Raw genomic sequence first — 17,409 nt, 5'->3', positions numbered from 1 at the left:
CCAACATGGGGAGTACTGACACCGGTCCTTCCCCATCCCACCTCAGCCACTCCTGGGAGTGATGAAATCATCAGAGAGAGGAAGGAAAAGTTGGAAGTATCTGGTAGCCTGTGGGTCTAGGGCATTTGTTCTTTCCTTTTCTTGCTCTGATCTCATTTTGAGACTGGGCGCTCCTTCCAGAGTGGCATCTTTGGCCCCAGAGAACTCATAGGAGCTGTGCCAGGGTGGATCCCAGAAAAGCAGCAGAAAGTGTTGGTTTTGACTTTGCTCAAGGCCAGGAAGACAACTGCAAATGAGACCTTCTTTTTAGATGACCCAATGCAGTTCTCCAGAGAGGGTTATGCAGGCATTCTGGGCAGGACTGCCTGGGAGGGAAGACCGTGCCTTTGGCCAGGGTGCACTCTATCTCCTGACCGCCAGAGAGTGGCAGACTGGGCACACAACTCCAAAAGAGCCAAGTGTTTCCTCCAGGATCTACTGGAATCTACATGGTCAGGAGTTCTCCTTTTTCTCAATTACCCAAAAGACCTTGTCACACAAAGGTCAAGCCAAGTGGGATTTGCTATCATTCTAATTGTCCCGGTTCCACTTGTACTTTGTTTCCCAGGGGCAAAACAGAACTTGTGTAAAGTCACTGATGGCAGGAGACTAAAACTGGTACCGAAAAGGATAGGTTGCTGAATCTCTCTTGCTGGACTCAGCTCGGTCAATATCGCTCACTATCCCAGGCAATTTGACCAGTTTTCTTGTCAAAAGGTTTGCGCTTTGGGCCTTAGCTTTAGCCTATTGTGGAGACTTGGTTTAATGGAAATAAAAACACGTAACTTGTTTTTCACAAACATTTTATAACGGCAGAGAAAACAGAGTAGGTAGTGTATTCTGCTTTAAGCAAACTCAACATACGAACAGATTTACAAACAAACCCGGGATTGGATTGTTGGCAAAAATGTTTACAACATAAGTCTTTAATAAGATTTTCTGGTGCGTTTTTAAAAAACAGTTTATGGCCAGATTTTCTAACACATCAGTCACATTAACTAACTCACGGCAGCTTCACTCTCAAATACATGAGAGCTTACTCTCTGAGGGCAAGTCTACTTTCTTGAAAGATCTGGTCAAATGTATTATAAGCAAACAGGAACAAGAACAAAATAGATGGTCCGATAGCTTTCCTTTCTATTCTGCTTCCAACAAAATGATAACTTATTTTGGGTAATTCTTGACCTAAGGTTACGGGTACAGTTTCGTTAGATACAAAGTGAAACAACAGTAAACATTTCTAATGAATGAACAGCTTTCACAGCAACTGTCTGTATCAATCACATTGTTGTTACAACATAGATAAGCTGAAACTGCATTTTTGTACAGATCCGGAGGAAAGAAATCCCTAAAGAGAAACCAAGCATATAGAGGTAGTTGAATAGCAATGGGGGGGGGGGAAGCATTATCTTAATTCCCCTTTCAGTTTATTACAGTGCGAAAATAAAATGGCTGCTGAACAAACAACTAGACTAACAAACACACAGACATATTTGTGACTGTTTGAGTGGTTTGCTTGATATTTTAATCCTGGCATGACTGAGGGCTACATGAAATGATGGAACTAGTTTATCTAAGATAAGCCTATGATGCCACATTGACCTATTTGCTCTCCTTTTATTTTGTTGTTTATTGTTGCTTTGACAATAGATAAATGTTAGGCAATTTTGAACATGACGCATAAGCTACAGTGGTGCTTTGTAAACTTGTTAATCACATTTGCTGCAACAAATTTTTAAACAGCTATAGAGTCATGAAGCAAAAACTTTCAAGTGACACCAAAAACAGAGATTGCAGGCACTTCTCTCTCAAGGTTAACTTAGCGCATTTATAAGTGAAAATGTCTTTATTTCACCTCTGGATGTGCACTATCCAGAATCTTAAACAGTTGAACAGTGGGAGCTATCGTTCTAAGAGGAACTGAATGTGTACACTTTATGTGACTCCTTTTCCTTTTTTCTCTCTGCACTCAGGAAGGGCCACAAACTGAAACCCATGCAGCTGGCTGCTTTTTAGAACTGCTTTCAATCATAAATCAAAACCTCATTTCTCAAGCCCCAGATGGGCTGAAAAATCTGTCCTTTTCCATTATTTGGGCTGCCTTCCATTTGCATCTATATTATACACTTCTGATATGATTTTGCCTTGGTAAACAGAAATGGATGCAAAGTCAATTATGTTGGGAACTCAAGGAATGAGTCCTTAAATGAAACTCCCAATTTGGAAAAGGAGTTAGCAGAGGGGGACACAATCCCCGATGGATTTTGGTCTATCAACAGCATGCAGTCTGTTGACAGTAAGAGACCTCTGGGTGCTGTGAACCAGCCTCAGGAGCTCCACTGCTCCAATGGCCAGTCACAGGGGATTATCTGAGCCAGGCCAGCCCCACAGGCAGAGCTGGAAATGCCACGGGGCTAGAAGCAGTCAGCCTTCAGAAAAGGCAAATTCTCAAAATAGTCAGTTCTCTGCTCCATTAAGTCAGGGGCAGGCACTCTTTTCTCCAGGATGTCTACAGAAAATTAGTTTATCATTGTTCATTTTCTACATTTTGCTGGTTATTAGCTAGCAGCAGTGGTACAGTACAAAGCAGAAAGGCATAATATCTGCTTGGTACCATATATATATACGTATGTATACACACACACACACACACACACACACACATATATATATATATATACATACACACACAGACACAGAGAAAATAATCTAGGTTATGATAAGAAATTTAACCAAATAAATGGCACTATCTACCAAAGGGGAAGTCTTGTACTTCTGGCCTAGACTTAGGCTTATGTTTTTTCTCTGTACACTGTTTATACCAGAACTTGGCAGCAAAATGGGCAGCCCGAGTGGCTCAGTGGTTTAGCGCTGCCTTCAGCCCAGGGCGTGATCCTGGAGACCCAGGATAGAGTCCCACGTCGGGCTCCCTGCATGGAGCCGGCTTCTCCCTCTCTCTGTGTGTGTGTGTGTGTGTCTCATGAATAAATAAATAAAATCTTAAAAAAAGAAGCGATGAATTGGTTATTCTAATGGAGCTAGAACTTCAGGTTTCCACTATATCAGAAATTCTAGACCTCCAAAGAGCACTACTTTTTAGTCCTACTGAAATAGGGAAGATGTACTGGCCTAGAAGTCTCCTTTGTCTCTAACCTCATTTGTTTTCTAGTCTTTTCATTTTCCCAAGCATACCTGGCTCTAAAAGGAATTAACTGTAAAGCATCAAGTTATGGTCTCAGAATCAGTGGTGTGGATCCCTCCAACCACATTTAAAGGGGTAGATATGGGTACTGTGTATAAAGCCAGTGTTTTATGCAAATGTGGGCCCCTGATGATGATATTCTATGACCATGAATAACCTAATCATGGCTATTATGTTTTTAATGTTTCATAGGTGCTAGGCACTCTGCTAAGTGATTTACATATACTACCTTATATAACGTTCATAACAACCCTTTATGTGATAATTACTACCATTTGCTATATGAGGAACCTGTGGCTCAAAAACAAGTTAAATCACAAAACAAAAACATCTACCAAGGGGAGATGCTTATGACATTTTCTTTGCTGCATTTTACACTTGATAACAGGAGAATATTTTACTAGGACTGTGCTACGACTAGTGGTTGGGCACCTAGTGGGAGGGGGAGCCTTTAATTTCCCACTCCCTGAGCCTTGTAGAGTTTGCTTAGGCAATAACCATGCCTATACTTCCATTCTTCACTAGCTAAGTCTGGCTGCAAACATCAAGCCTGGTAACATAATGCTCTGACACATAGACACACAATGCCATAGTGGATGGCATCCACTTAGGAAGTACAGAAAAGATCATTTGGTTTCTGCTTATGTGAATCTTTTTTCTGTTGCCTGGATCACCTCACTCTCCCTTCTCTGTTTCTGGCCAGAGGTGATGACGGAAGAAGTCAGATTGGTTACATGAGGCACTCACCTCTTCTCAATGAGGTGGATGGGCTGCACAGCATCCGTTTAGCATCATGTAAGGGGATAATTTGCAAGACGATGCGAATGGTAGGATTCACTTCTTGCCTGCCTTAATCTCTTTACTCCATCACTGTATACCCCATTCTCATGGCATTTTTCAGATTCTCCTGGCACTAAAGGAATCACACCAGTACAAAGCAGGCTAAACAGGAGCTCCTTCTTACCTTCTTACCCACTATTCTTCCCCTATATTGAAATCTTTGGCCCACAGCAGCTAGGAGGGAAGGCAGTGCTTAGATAAAAACCATGGATTCACTATTTCCTTTAAAGAGATTTACAAACCAAAACAACAGTTTGTCTTTTTTTTTTTTAAGGGTTCTACTTTTTCTACTGGCTTCTTTATACTTTTAATAACAAACAGCCCTTTTTCATGTGTTTCTACACATGTTAGCCAGGTAGTGAATCTCAGAGCCCTGAAAAGAGGTGGATATGGAGGCTATGATGTGACAAAGTGAAAACCATTCCCTCTGAAGGGTTAAATATCATCCTGCCTCAAAATCCCACTCCTAACTGCACTGAGGGGAAATGATTTACCTTTAGAATTAGACTGTTGAGATAAATGCCTATAATAGATCATACTAAAAGATGCTCCTCTGATTCAACTTTTCATTCAAGGAAAAGCATTCCTTCAGCCCTGCTCTGTATAACATATAGAACATGGATTATTTTACTTTACCATGGCTTATTCTATAATGTATACCAAATCGCTTATGTATTTTATATTGTTGAATTCAAACTGAAAGTCAAATGGAACCTGTGAAGATTGGTGATCTCAATGTCACTCTGAACTTCCTTTAAGCATCCAATGGGGTAGATAGAAAAATGGCTCAAGAACTGGGATCAAACATAGTAAAATGTGATAAAAGCAAAAATGGCACATTTCTAGTACTGTTACTTCCCCCTTGGTAAATGGTAAACCATGTTAATAAATAAAGCAACTGGCTTTTCAGTAACAACACTTAAATAGTTACATACTTGTAGAAAAAAGGATACAGTAGTGCAAAAAATAAATTATTAAAACAGAAAGAAGGATGAACATTATTTTACACAATTCTGTATAAAACCTGAACCATTTGGAATGAGAACTCAAGTCAGTGAAATAACACAGCAACATTATTAGTATCTGTGCTTCACATTTCAATCACACACTTAACTATGCAAGAAAGAAAATTAAAAGCAAAACCACTTTAAACTTTCAGAGAAGTTCATGTTGAAATAAAATTAATTTTTTTCTGGGCTTTTAAACACCTCTGCTGAGCATGTAGTTGTGCAGCATGTCAAGAAGCATCTTAAGACAGAAAGTTTCAAACAGGTCCCATGCTTTTGGTCTTTTGACACAATTTCTCTCTGTGATCAACAGCAGGGAAATGCCTATTTGATACTTCCTTCTGTTAAGATGTTATTGCAATTAGATATATTTACAAGATGACTCCCCCCATGGGTGGTGGGGAGGATGGGAGCTCCTCTCCAGCAATCCACTCTCACTAGTTTTGGTTTCGGGATATAAAGGCCAGGACTCGCCGAATACCGTTCAGTCTATCCTTTAAGGACCTCATTGCTAGAAATGGGAGCTGAGCTCGGCTTTCCAATGGAAGAACTGCTAAGGTCCACCAGCACCAGGCTGGACCATTCGGGTTAATCTACAACAGAAAAACACGATGGGTTCATCCTATTCCCACAGAAATGAGATCAGTCTGCAGGTTTCCCAAGCCACAAGGTAAATATCCCAGGTGGAACTGCTTCTGTGTAAGGTAAACACTGCTATTTACCCCCCAGGTCTACTTCCTCCTTGCCTGAGCTGGTCATGTAGCCACGCAGAAAACAAAGGCTGCATTGCAGTTAGGGGAGGCGATGAGACAAAGTTCTGGCTAATGAGATGTAAAGGGAAGTTCTATGCGCAACTTCTGGGTCATGCTCTGGGAACAGGGCATGTGCCCTCTGCCTTACTCTTTCTCTCTTCCCCTCAGCTAGAGCATGAACATGGTGATGATCAGCCTTCTTCTATCAGGAAGATGGGGCAACATTCTAAGGATGGTAGAGCTTTGTGATGAACGAGACTGGATTTCTGAATGATCTCATCGAATAGAGCTGCTCTAGCCCTCTATCTGGCTCAAGCTACCTCTAGTTATTTTTAGTAGTTGTCAAAGTAAACAAATCAATATCCTAACAGATACCCTCTACCTCCTAGCCAGTGTGATTCTGTGAGCTAGAATGTTCACTACTCCATTTGTTCTACTTTGAAGATTCCATTTAGATTCTTTGGACTGACACACACCACATGTGAGCCTTCAATTCCCATGATCCCTTGTGCTTGGTATGTCTCTTAACTCCCTTTATTTTCTTGCTTCTGGCCGAAGGCAATATAGTACACACACCGTGTCACTCTAGAAGGCCACAGTTAGCTAGCTTCTCCTCCTCTGAAACCAAAGCTTATGATCCATAGCCCAAAAGTACAACAATCCCACTTTGCAAAAAGTCCAATTTGAAAACACCTTCACATTAGAAATGTATTCTGTTCCCAGGTTTCTTTTTAATAAAGAGCTTTCCCATTCCACATGAATTCTTCACCAATTCTGCTTGTCAGCAGCTTCACCAGCACATGATATAGTCACTACCGACTTATTTTCTACAAAGTCTGAAATGGGCTCTCAGCTCACAACTCTCAGAAGTTTAGACTACAGAGAATCTCATTTTGGTCAGACCACCTACATGTGGGACTATTTGCCTCCAAATTGGTTCACCTAATTCTCCCCCAAATTGGTTCACCTAATTCTCCCCCAAACCTTGCTGCTTTCTTGGCTTCTCTGTGCCTGTAGCTTCATTTGAATTCTTTTTTGTCCCTCACTGTGATCTGTAACAGGTTCTCCCTCCTATTATTAGTTCTGAATGTGAAATTGACATATTATAAACTTTCTTTCCCAGGGCTATTAACAAAGATATTTAAGCTTATGTTAATACTTGTGGCTCTTTCTGAGAAAACTCCTGAGGCTCAGAACATTTTTATTAATGGGACCACTGGGGCTGCAGCACTGACTGGATCAAACTGGATTATTATTATTATTATTATTATTATTATTATTATTTTCGCTGCTGCTGCTGCTGCCAAAGCAACATGATAACAGTTCTAATAAGAAAGGAAATGAACCCAAGATTTCAGCTTTCTATGTCATCGAGCCCTTAGGAATCACTCTGTGGCATCTGTGTTTTCTCTTGATGCTGTATCATTGCTGATTGCTACCTTCTGCCTGACTGAGGGAGAATGCTTTCCAGAAGGTGAAGGGGAACATTACACTTGATCGTGAGCTTGCTCAGAGCTCTGATGTAGTCCTGAGTCACAGTGGCCCAGAGCCAGGAGCTAGGTCACTGGGAAGTACTGACTGGCCTTTCTCCCTTCAACATTCATGATGCCTTTGCATGGGGGAAAAGAGCCACCTTTGTGGTCTAGAGAAAGTGAGATGTTTCAGCTAATTAGGGAACAGATTGGTGTCTTATAGCCCCAGATGCAAGAGGAAAAGGGGACTTTAGAGATTTCTTCATCTACCTCCCTCATTTTAGAGCTGGGAGAAAGGTTGAGAAAAGTTGCACATAGAACTTCCCTTTACATCTCATTAGCCCAAGTTCACAAAGCTAGAATGGTAAGGATCAGTCTCTTGGCAGGGAAATCAGAACATACATATTCTATGTTACTATTGTAAAAGAGTCAGAAATGAGTGTTAAGTAAAGAATCAAGGAAATCAGGGAGTGATGATGTAGAGGAGTCAGCTCAGAATGTAGGAAAGGTGATCATGGGCAAATATTTGACTAGGTTATCTCCAGTCTTGTTCTAGAGAGAATATTGTCTGATTTATACCAAGCAAGCAAAGTTTTGTGAAACTTAACTATCTCTACTTCCCTGAAGAGCTTCTGATCTACAACTTGATATCTCAAATGGATCTGTCCTCCCAGGAAACAGACTGATCCAGTAGAACCTAATGAACTGCTTCCTAGTATAATTCAGCCAAGGGTAAATTTAAAGATTGTGTCTATTTGCTCACGACTGGCTCACCCCTGATGAGGACAATGACAAGGGTCTAGACCTACAGGGCTACGTAGGGAGAGACCCAGGTGTGAAAAGATTCTGTGGTCTTGCAGTTGGAATCCTGTAAGGTAGCTGGTCCCATATCCAAGCTCCTGCAGCAATGGGGGAGAGGGTTATGAAGCTCCCCAGAAGTGGAAGCTTTTGGTCTTAGCTCCCAGGATACCCTTCTCTTAAGTCTGGCCTTTGCATGAATCTTGTCACTCCCACACATTACCGTGGTGTGAATCTGGACTCCCACAGAAGGTTCTTCTGTTGTTGGTGTCTGTGTTCCCAATCTCTCACTTGGCTTCTTTCTTAAAACCTGTCTTTGGATCTAAGTTCCTACCACTTTACTTTATTACTTCAATTCTGATTTGGGATCCTTTGGGTCTTACCCATGATGCCCACTGCTCAGCCAAACAATATCAAATTGGAATCATCTTCCTCTCTGCGCTTGCTCTGCCCAATGGCAACCATGCACCCGTCTAATCCCAAACCCTAGGCTCTCTCATCTGGTGGGGTCATTCCATTACAAAGAGACATCTTTATATACCTGGGGATCAGCATCTTTCTCTGGCATTGGACCAAAGTGACTGAGTATCCGATTCTTCAGAGACGATTTGAGTGAATGAAACCACGATGATGCTTGCTCATAGACACAATTATGTAATCCCATGAGCTCTGCACAATCTTCTCCTTGAACCTGAAAGTATCAAAGTGGAAATGAAGCGCTCTATACCTTCTCCACTGCTCCCAAAGCCGCTGCTGACACTGACTCCCTTTGGGCAATCCAGCCTGCCTCTCTAGGAAGGCTCACCCTCCCAGCCTACTCCTGTGTGGTGTGTGAAAGGTTCCTCAGCCAGAGGATGGGCTGTGTGTAACTGCCCATCTGCCAAGGGTAGAGGATGGAGAAAGGTTCCTTTGGGTAAATTAGCTGAAACAGCAAGATAGACAAAACCAGAGATGCCAACTGGCTTGGGTGAAGGCGTGCTGTTAAACTAGCTTATGCTGCTTTATGCCTCTCTCCTTTTCATGTTTTATATCTGCTTTTCCATTGTCCAACGGGAAGAGAGACATGAGTGTATCTGTGTCTCACTGTGTAACTATTTTGCAAGTCAAATGTATTCATTCGTTGATCAAACATTTTCTAATCTTATACTGTATAGTGAATGTAAATATAAATGAACATGGGTTATTTACCTCTTCTATTCATTAGTCCAGAACACCAAGAATTAACTGGACATGGTGTCTTTCTGCTTTACAGGATGATGGGTTATAGGGAAGAACTCTTAACCAGGTTGCACATTTAAAAGTACAAATGTATGGAGGTGCCTGGATGGCTCAGTCAGTTAAGAGTCTGCCTTCGGCTCAGGTCATGATCCCAGGGTCCTGGTATTGAGCCCCGCGTTGGGCTTCATGCTCAGTGGGGAGCCTATTTCTCCCTCTCCCTCTGCCTGCCATTTCCCCTGCTTGTGCTCTGTCAAATAAATAAATAAATATAATATTTTTTAAAAATACACATGTATGTGTGAATCCACAATTATATCCAAAGAAAAAGTTTGAAAATATAAATAACTCAATAAATAAAGTGCACATGTATAGACATCGCTCCAGATCTATCCCTTGGTATCTCTGGCAAAGACCTAACTCCTAGGCTGAATGGGCCCCAGCATTGTTGGTCTGGCTTGGCATTTCTTATGCATGAATACAACTCAGCAATGAAGCAGGGAAAGCCTGGACATAGGGTGCTCCTGATGCCATTCTACAATTGAACAGCAATCCAGCAGCATTCAATGTTGCTGTAACAATTTGGTGAGAAATGCCAAGGCCCTCAACAGTGCTGAGAAATTCTTTTGTAAACATCTTTGTGTGCCAAGCTATAGGGTAGCCTGGCTTTGGGATTCTTGGCACTGGCCACCCTTACCTTTTGGTCTTCAATGTATTCAATGTCGGCTGTATTGTAACCATCTCGCTGGCCCTGGTGGAGGACCCTGAAGCGCCTCTTGCCTATACTGTCCACCACAGAGCGGCCATCAGCAAAGAACTGAACATTTCTGATCTCCAGGATACACCCATACTCCGCGAACCTGCTTAATAGGCATGTGTAAAAAAGTTAAATTCTTCATTTATTTCTGTGGCCTGGCCCCCAGCCATTTCTGTAATCCTAGGCTGTGCCTCAAGGGACTTCTGCCTATTTGCCTGTCCTGGGGTCCACAGCTGCAACTACACAACAGGCAGTGCCTGTGCAAAGAAAAATATTTATGTAATAATATAACTGCTCCCATTTATTGAGCATATACTATGTGTTAGGTACTGTGCTCAGTGCTCTATGTGTATTAACTCACCAATCTTCCCAACAAACCCAATGAGGTAGGTGCTATTATTGTACCCACTTTACAGATAAGGAAATTGAGTCACAGAAAGGTTAAGTAATTTGCCCAAAGTCAAACTTGCTCAAAGGCTGAAGCCAGGATATTAACCCAGGCAGTAAGACTCCAGTGCCCACAGTCTTACAGTAAAACAAATTTTATAGTATATACCCCTCATTTAACAAAAGATTAATGTGGGTAGGCAGCATATTACATGGTAAAATAGAGGCCAGGGAGACCCTGGTCTCTACAAACACACATGGTCACGAACTGGCTAAATCTCAGGAGCTGTGCCTCTCCATCTCCTGGGAGCATCCCAAAGTAAACCCAAATCCCTCTGCACCCAACCTCCCTTTACTCACATAGGTCCTCACTTACCCTTTGACAGGATCTCCAAGGCACATGCCAAACTGCCTTGTGCCTGTCTCAATGCATCTACGAATCATCAGACGGTAACAAGGCTCAAAGATGTGCAGGGGACAAGGAACGGTGGGATAGGCCATAGTACACACGAAAATAGGCACGTTCTTATTTAAGCTGTCAGGAAGAGCAAATGACGTGGATTTCTCAAAGCAATGGAGCAGAACACAGATAGGTTGGTCAAACGTCACCTTGTGGTTCCCCCACAGGAAGGCAAGAAGACCTCAAGTTTTGATGGCTGATAAAAAAAAATACTGTGATGCAACCGACACTACAGGCTGAGTTCCACTGCCTGATGCAGAGGTTAGCCTGAGTACTGAGAGACTGAAACTGATAGCCTGTACGTTCTAATTTGGCTAAAGACATCCTATAGTACCTTCATGTTGTAGGTGATAGTTATACCTCATATTTTTTTTTCTTTCTTTCCTGCTCTCTACTCAAAACTATCTCTTCAGGTGTCCTGCTGGTGGTAAAAGTGGACCTAGCTCTCCAGGAGGATGGTGGAAAAAATCTCTGCAAGGTCTCCATAAGCATTTCAAATTTGCAAAGCCCCCAGGAGATCTTCTTGGCAGGCTCAGCTAGAAGGAGACGGGAGCAACAGAGGGGCAAGTGTAATCTAGCCCAGTGATGCTCAAACACTCCCGTGCATCAGAGTCACCAGGGGCCCTTAAATCCAGACAACCAGGTTACAGGACCCCCAGAGATACTGGTATATTAGCTCTGGAGTTAGGACCCAGGAGTCTGCCCTTCAGCAAGTGCCCATGAAGATGTAGACACCCAGTCTGATGGGAAACCACCAACTGGGCAAGCTCCTCCTGAATCACTGTTTTCTTTGTTGTCTGGTAAGTCCAATACTGGAAACTATCAATAGATATAAGACCATCTGCCCAAATCCCCAAAGGATTAAGTTTAGGATTTCTTCAAATAGATATTCCTCTGGTATCTCCCAGTGTTTATTAATAAGGCATTAAATGATATTGGAGAAAAGGGCTCAGAGAGACGCGAGGCAAATTTAAGAATCAAAAATAAAGATGCCCTGAGTAGATCTACTATATAAGTCAATGGGAAAAAAAAGGATTTAATTTTTAGCTTCCCAAGCAAACATCATTTGAAATAAGAGGCCTACTCAAATTAACCAGGGGCAGTTTAGAAATGTTCTCTACAGGGTGGGCAGAAAACCAGAGCAGTTTTTGCCATCGGGAACCTTGCCCCCAGAATGCTATGAGGATTCCACTAGGGATTGGGAGGTGGAAGGGCAGCAGTAGGAGAGGCAGAAGTGAGAGACTGCCTCCTGCTTTTCCTCAGTGAGCTATTCTTCGAGACAAGCAGAAAGCTTGGAGCCCTACTTCCATCTCCCATCCTTACCCTTCACCTCCCATGTGCCTGGCAGAGGAGGCATAGAACAAACAGCAGTCTCACTATTACCATTGATTAAGTACTTACGTGCACCAGCTCATTTGATCTTCATAAGAAGTCCGTGAGGTAAGAACTGATTATTCCCAAGCTACAGATGAGGAAATTGAGGCCCAGAGAGGTCAACTGACTTGCCTAAGGCCCTGAAGTATACTCACTTTGTGGCAAAACTGGGTCAAAAGCCCAGGTATGCCTGGCACCAAAGTTCTTAACCTCATAGCACCTTCTAATGTATTTGCAGTCTTCTGTATGCTCCATAAGTTCCCCTGATTTAGCTACTCCAATTTACTGCTACCAGCAACACCCAGTTACAAGGGCCAAGATGTGACCTGGTCTGTGGTTTGACTTACGCTTCTTCAGTGGTGTGCTGGTAAGCACTGAACAACTGGCTTATGGTGGGGGGTAAAGCTCTGGCTTATAGCATTTGCCAATTTCTGTAGTGTAGATACTCTCACCAAGGCCAATGTCAAGCTACCAACATGATATTGCCAAGTGAGAAGTTAGTACGAAATGTGCACATTCAATTCTGTGACCTGCTATGAGTGAAACTGAAAAAAGAGAAACATGCATATACATACTTAGAAAGTTCTTCCATCTCTTCTTCATAAAGCCACCTTCGTTCCTTGAGTTCTTCTGGAAGGAATTTAGCTATTAGCTCTTCCATTATGACATTTTTGCTATATTTTCTGGATGCCAAGCACTATAGGGGGAACAGGGCAATGAGATGTTATGCAGTCATTGGAAAACCACAAAGCACTTCTGATATAATGAGTAGAATAGTTCAGTGACCCACATATTGGAGTAACTTGGACCCACACATTAGCAGCTAATAACATCATAATGTGTATATTCTCTGGATGTTACATGCAACTAATTACTTTTATAATTAGACAAAAATATTTTAATAAGGGAAAAAGACCTGCATTGAAGTTTTAAAAAATCTCACAGCTTTCCTAAACACCAAATTGAGATTATATTCTTGTCAAAAAGGGGAGGAAACCCTTCCCTTTCCTTTTTCTGCTTACTGCATCTACAAGCTCACAAAAAAATGGTCTCCATCTGAGATATACTGAAAGTCTGTGGTCAAAAGGTTTAGGGAACAAAAAAGCCATTTTCAAGCACTGATCTTTTCCTGACCTATCCCACCCCCACTGCACCCCACCCCAATGCTTGGCTTCTGGATATTGCCAATCTAAATATTTTCCCCCCTTGCACTTCAGCTAAATACTGGTGATTTTGTTTATTTGTTTTAAAAATGTATCATCTAGGTATCACTGAAATTATGTTATAAACCATGAATTCAGAACCAAACTCAGGTATATTTGTCACTGTTACTATCCTTCTGGACACCCCTGCTTCATGTGTATCCAGGGATTTGTAAGCAGTGGGAATTCAACTGTATGAACCAGACAATGGGAGTTCAAAACATCTGCCAATTGCTTGCTATGGACACTACCCACACAGATCCAGCAGGGGGAGCTCCTGAGTATAAAATTGCTGGTTTGAGACCCTTTTTCCTTTCCCAGTATGGGCCCATATGTATCTATTCCACAGTGAACAGGATTGGAATAAAATATTTCTCTCTCTTGGAAATAGTGTAAGTGCGCCCCTGTGTCAATACACAGAGGCATACAATAAGATCTTCTAGTCCCTGAGTCTGGGACCCCACAGCATCTGCTTCTAGGACACCTTCTCAGTCACTGCCATCACCTGACTACAGAAGATGAACTGCTTTGCCCAGCCCCAATCTTTGGGGGAAAAGCAATGACTCAGGAGGTAGCTAATCCAAGAAAGAGGTGACTCCTCTGCTGATGCTAAAACAAAAACCCAGGAAAGCCACATACTAAAATGTTAACAGTGGTTTTCTCCAGGTGCTGAACATTTGGGTAGATTTTTCTTCTTTCTGCTTGTTTGAGTGTTGTAGTGTTACCACAACACAATGTGTTTTTTAAGGACCATGGACTCCTCACCTACAATCAGGCCAGCAGATCCCATCCCCCTGATCCAGGCAAGGTGTGATGGTGAGCCTCCCCTCCAAGTCCACATATACCTCCAAGGTTATCCTGGATGACTATTTCACTCTATTTCCTTAGTTCAAATGCTTGGGTGTTGGGAAAGCTCAACGTGGGACTTCTCTGGACCTATATTCACCTAGAGATAGCCTTGCATGTCTGACCTCTTCTCGGGGACAACAGAGGTCAAGGAACACTAAGATTGACTGTAATGTGTCCTGCATAAGTCCCCAAGGGAGGGCAAACAAGATGAACTTCCAGGGATTCCTGTTTTATTGGGAATTCCATCAAGGCCATCTGAAAAACAACAGTGACAGCCTGTGTGGTTCCTTTTAGATGACCTGGAAGCCACCGAGCTTTCCAAGTAGCCAAGTATCTGCTAATAAGTACAGTGGCTCCTGGGGGGGGGGAGGGGGAGAAGGACCACACTGAAGATCTGTGAGGTTTTTCTGGGGACCTGAGAGTGATCCCTTCAAACCACAGAATAAACACTGATGATGATGATGATGATGATGAGACTTCAGAGCTCATCTAGTCCAAGCCCAGAGAGGACAGAGGATTCACCTAAGGTTGCAGTGAAGCAGGTACCATGACAGACTTAGCATCAGGATACCTATTTGTCATCAATTGAATACTTTGGTTTCCACCACAAATTGATTTCACTATTGACAGTTCATAAAAAGCTAGATGTTGCCTCATTTTCCTGAAGGACTGGGTGAAGAGGGGAGAGGTAGCTCTAAAACAGGAAAAATAGATAGATGGTCTGAGGGAGTAGTCTGTCCTAGCACAGTGTACTGGCTTGGGATCCAAAAGGCTACCATTTTAGTATCCAATTCCAAATAAGCTAACCTAATCAAGAAAGAAAGAATGTCTTACCTGTGAAAGTCCATCTTTGCATAGCGGACACTTTGCATTGTGATCTAGGCATCTTTCAAGGCATTTTAAGCAAAATGTATGCCCACAAGGTGTTGTGACTGGCTCATAGAATAATCTGAAATTTAGGAATCAAAATGGAAGAAATATGAATAAGACAAAAGACAGAGATGCTTAGTGTTAAGGTTTTATAGTATTATTTAGAAAATTCCGTATGTGTAAGGAGAGGGGTCTTTTCTTTTTAAAATAACTTCCTGCTATTGTTGCACTTCAGAAAAGCTTTTGCTTTTTTATTTATGACCTGGATTTTAAAATAATGCATTTACCAATATTTATGACATAGCTGGATCATTTTGTAACATCAGTTATAGTCAGGCTCTTCTGACTGGCATCCAGATTGTTTTTCCCTGCCAGTCCCAGAAAAATAGAGATTAATGCCCAGAGTGTCTGAATAGATTAGGTTCTAAAATATTTAGCCAACCTGTTCTCCTAAGGATATGTAAACACAGAGACAAACACACACACACTCTGTCTCACACATTTACTCACTTATGTACTTTATATCACATATACAATGGAAAAAGACTTAGCTTCTTTGCTAACCTTGATTCCATTTTTCACCTAAGCAATGTTTACTGCCTGAAGGATCTCAATATTGTACCTGTAACACACACATAACTGCCCTTTATATGAATGGATCATTTTCTTAGAGGTAGTAGAGTAATACTGTCAATGTGCTTACTGACACACACACATACATGTGTGTATGCATGTATATATATACACACACACAAATGTAGGTATGCATCCATATACTTCAATTAGATCCTACTTTCATTGCTTTGCAGGAGCTGGATATTTTCAAAGCAATCTGGGGAATCTTTTAAAAAGCTGTTCTATACATTCAGAGATTCACAGATTTACTTTGCTTAAAAAGAAAGGCTCACCTGCAGCAGGACCACTGGATGAGGGCAGCTGAAGATGGTGGTTCAGAAGTGGGGCTCGCTCTCACCAAAGGACAGGCAGAAGGGAAAGACAGATGCCTGACCAGCCTATTTTGACCTCACAACAGTGTTCAGTTGAGAGGAAGAGGCAGCCAGCTGCACATCCCCCTCGTGTGGCCAGGAGGTGCATCAACAGCCTGGCCCACACAGCCAGGCTGAGCCGAACCAAAATGTCAGAGCTTGAAAAGTACTCCAGAAAAATTTGAACCCACCAACTAGAATGAAACTGAGGTCCAGAGGGGGAGGAAGTCGCTTATCTGTTGGCAGACGAAAGTCTATCCAACTTTCACCTTCCAGTCGTATACTCTTTCTGTTAAAACAATGATTCTCAACCATTGCTGCGTGTGAGAATCATCTGGGGAGCTTTTTCTTTAAATAGGTTTATTGATGTATAATTGACGTGCATAAACCGCACATACTTAAAGTGTACAACTTGGTAAGTTTCAACATATGTGCACACCTATGAAACCACCTCCATAATTGAGGTCACGAGCATACCCGTCACCCCCAAACATTTCCTTGTGTCCTTTTGTAAACCCTACCTCCTGCTCCTCCCCCCACCAGCCCTCACCATCACCCGGGGAATTTTTTAAAATGACACACAGATCAATGGAACAGAATAGAGAATCCAGAAGTGGACCCTCAACTTTATGGTCAACTAATATTCGACAAAGCAGGAAAGACTATCCACTGGAAAAAAGAGAGTCTCTTCAATAAATGGTGCTGGGAAAATTGGACATCCACATACAGAAGAATGAAACTAGACCATTCTCTTACACCATACACAAAGATAAACTCAAAATGGATGAAAGATCTAAATGTGAGACAAGATTCCATCAAAATCCTAGAGGAGAACATAGGCAACACCCTTTTTGAACTTCTTCAAAGTTCAAGTTGGCCACAGCAACTTCTTGCAAGATACATCCATGAAGGCAAGAGAAACAAAAGCAAAAATGAATTATTGGGACTTCATCAAGATAAGAAGCTTCTGCACAGCAAAAGAAACAGTCAACAAAACCAAAAGACAACCTACAGAATGGGAGAAGATATTTGCAAATGACCTATCAGATAAAGGGCTAGTATCCAAGATCTATAAAGAACTTATTAAACTCAACACCCAAGAAACAAACAATCCAATCAAGAAATGGGCAAAAGACATAAACAGAAATTTCACAGAGGAAGACATAGACATGGCCAACACGCACATGAGAAAATGCTCC

The 17,409-nt window shown here is 42.0% G+C and overlaps 1 protein-coding gene across 7 annotated transcripts in view; it reads right to left on the bottom strand.

The window, feature by feature from the left end:
* Window positions 1–825: 825 nt before the first annotated feature.
* LONRF3 (LON peptidase N-terminal domain and ring finger 3) overlaps window positions 826–17,409 on the bottom strand; it is a 39,291-nt gene continuing 22,707 nt past the window's right edge. For 4 of the 7 annotated variants that reach the window (XM_041740729.1, XM_041740731.1, XM_041740732.1 and 1 more), the window contains 6 exons: window positions 15,189–15,303; window positions 12,879–13,000; window positions 10,846–11,004; window positions 10,023–10,188; window positions 8,652–8,801; window positions 826–5,681 (listed from right to left, as the gene is read on the bottom strand). In XM_041740729.1, the coding sequence (XP_041596663.1) occupies window positions 5,526–5,681; window positions 8,652–8,801; window positions 10,023–10,188; window positions 10,846–11,004; window positions 12,879–13,000; window positions 15,189–15,303 (868 nt within the window). In that variant the 3' untranslated portion in view covers window positions 826–5,525. The remainder of the gene's footprint in view (window positions 5,682–8,651; window positions 8,802–10,022; window positions 10,189–10,845; window positions 11,005–12,878; window positions 13,001–15,188; window positions 15,304–17,409) is intronic. The other 3 variants (XM_041740730.1, XM_041740733.1, XM_041740736.1) reach the window with 1 other exon arrangement.

This window comes from Vulpes lagopus, chromosome X (genome assembly GCF_018345385.1).
Source record: "Vulpes lagopus strain Blue_001 chromosome X, ASM1834538v1, whole genome shotgun sequence".
NCBI classification, from domain to species: domain Eukaryota; kingdom Metazoa; phylum Chordata; class Mammalia; order Carnivora; family Canidae; genus Vulpes; species Vulpes lagopus.
Note: the sequence above shows the minus strand (reverse complement) of the source record. Positions and strands in the feature narration are given on the sequence as shown.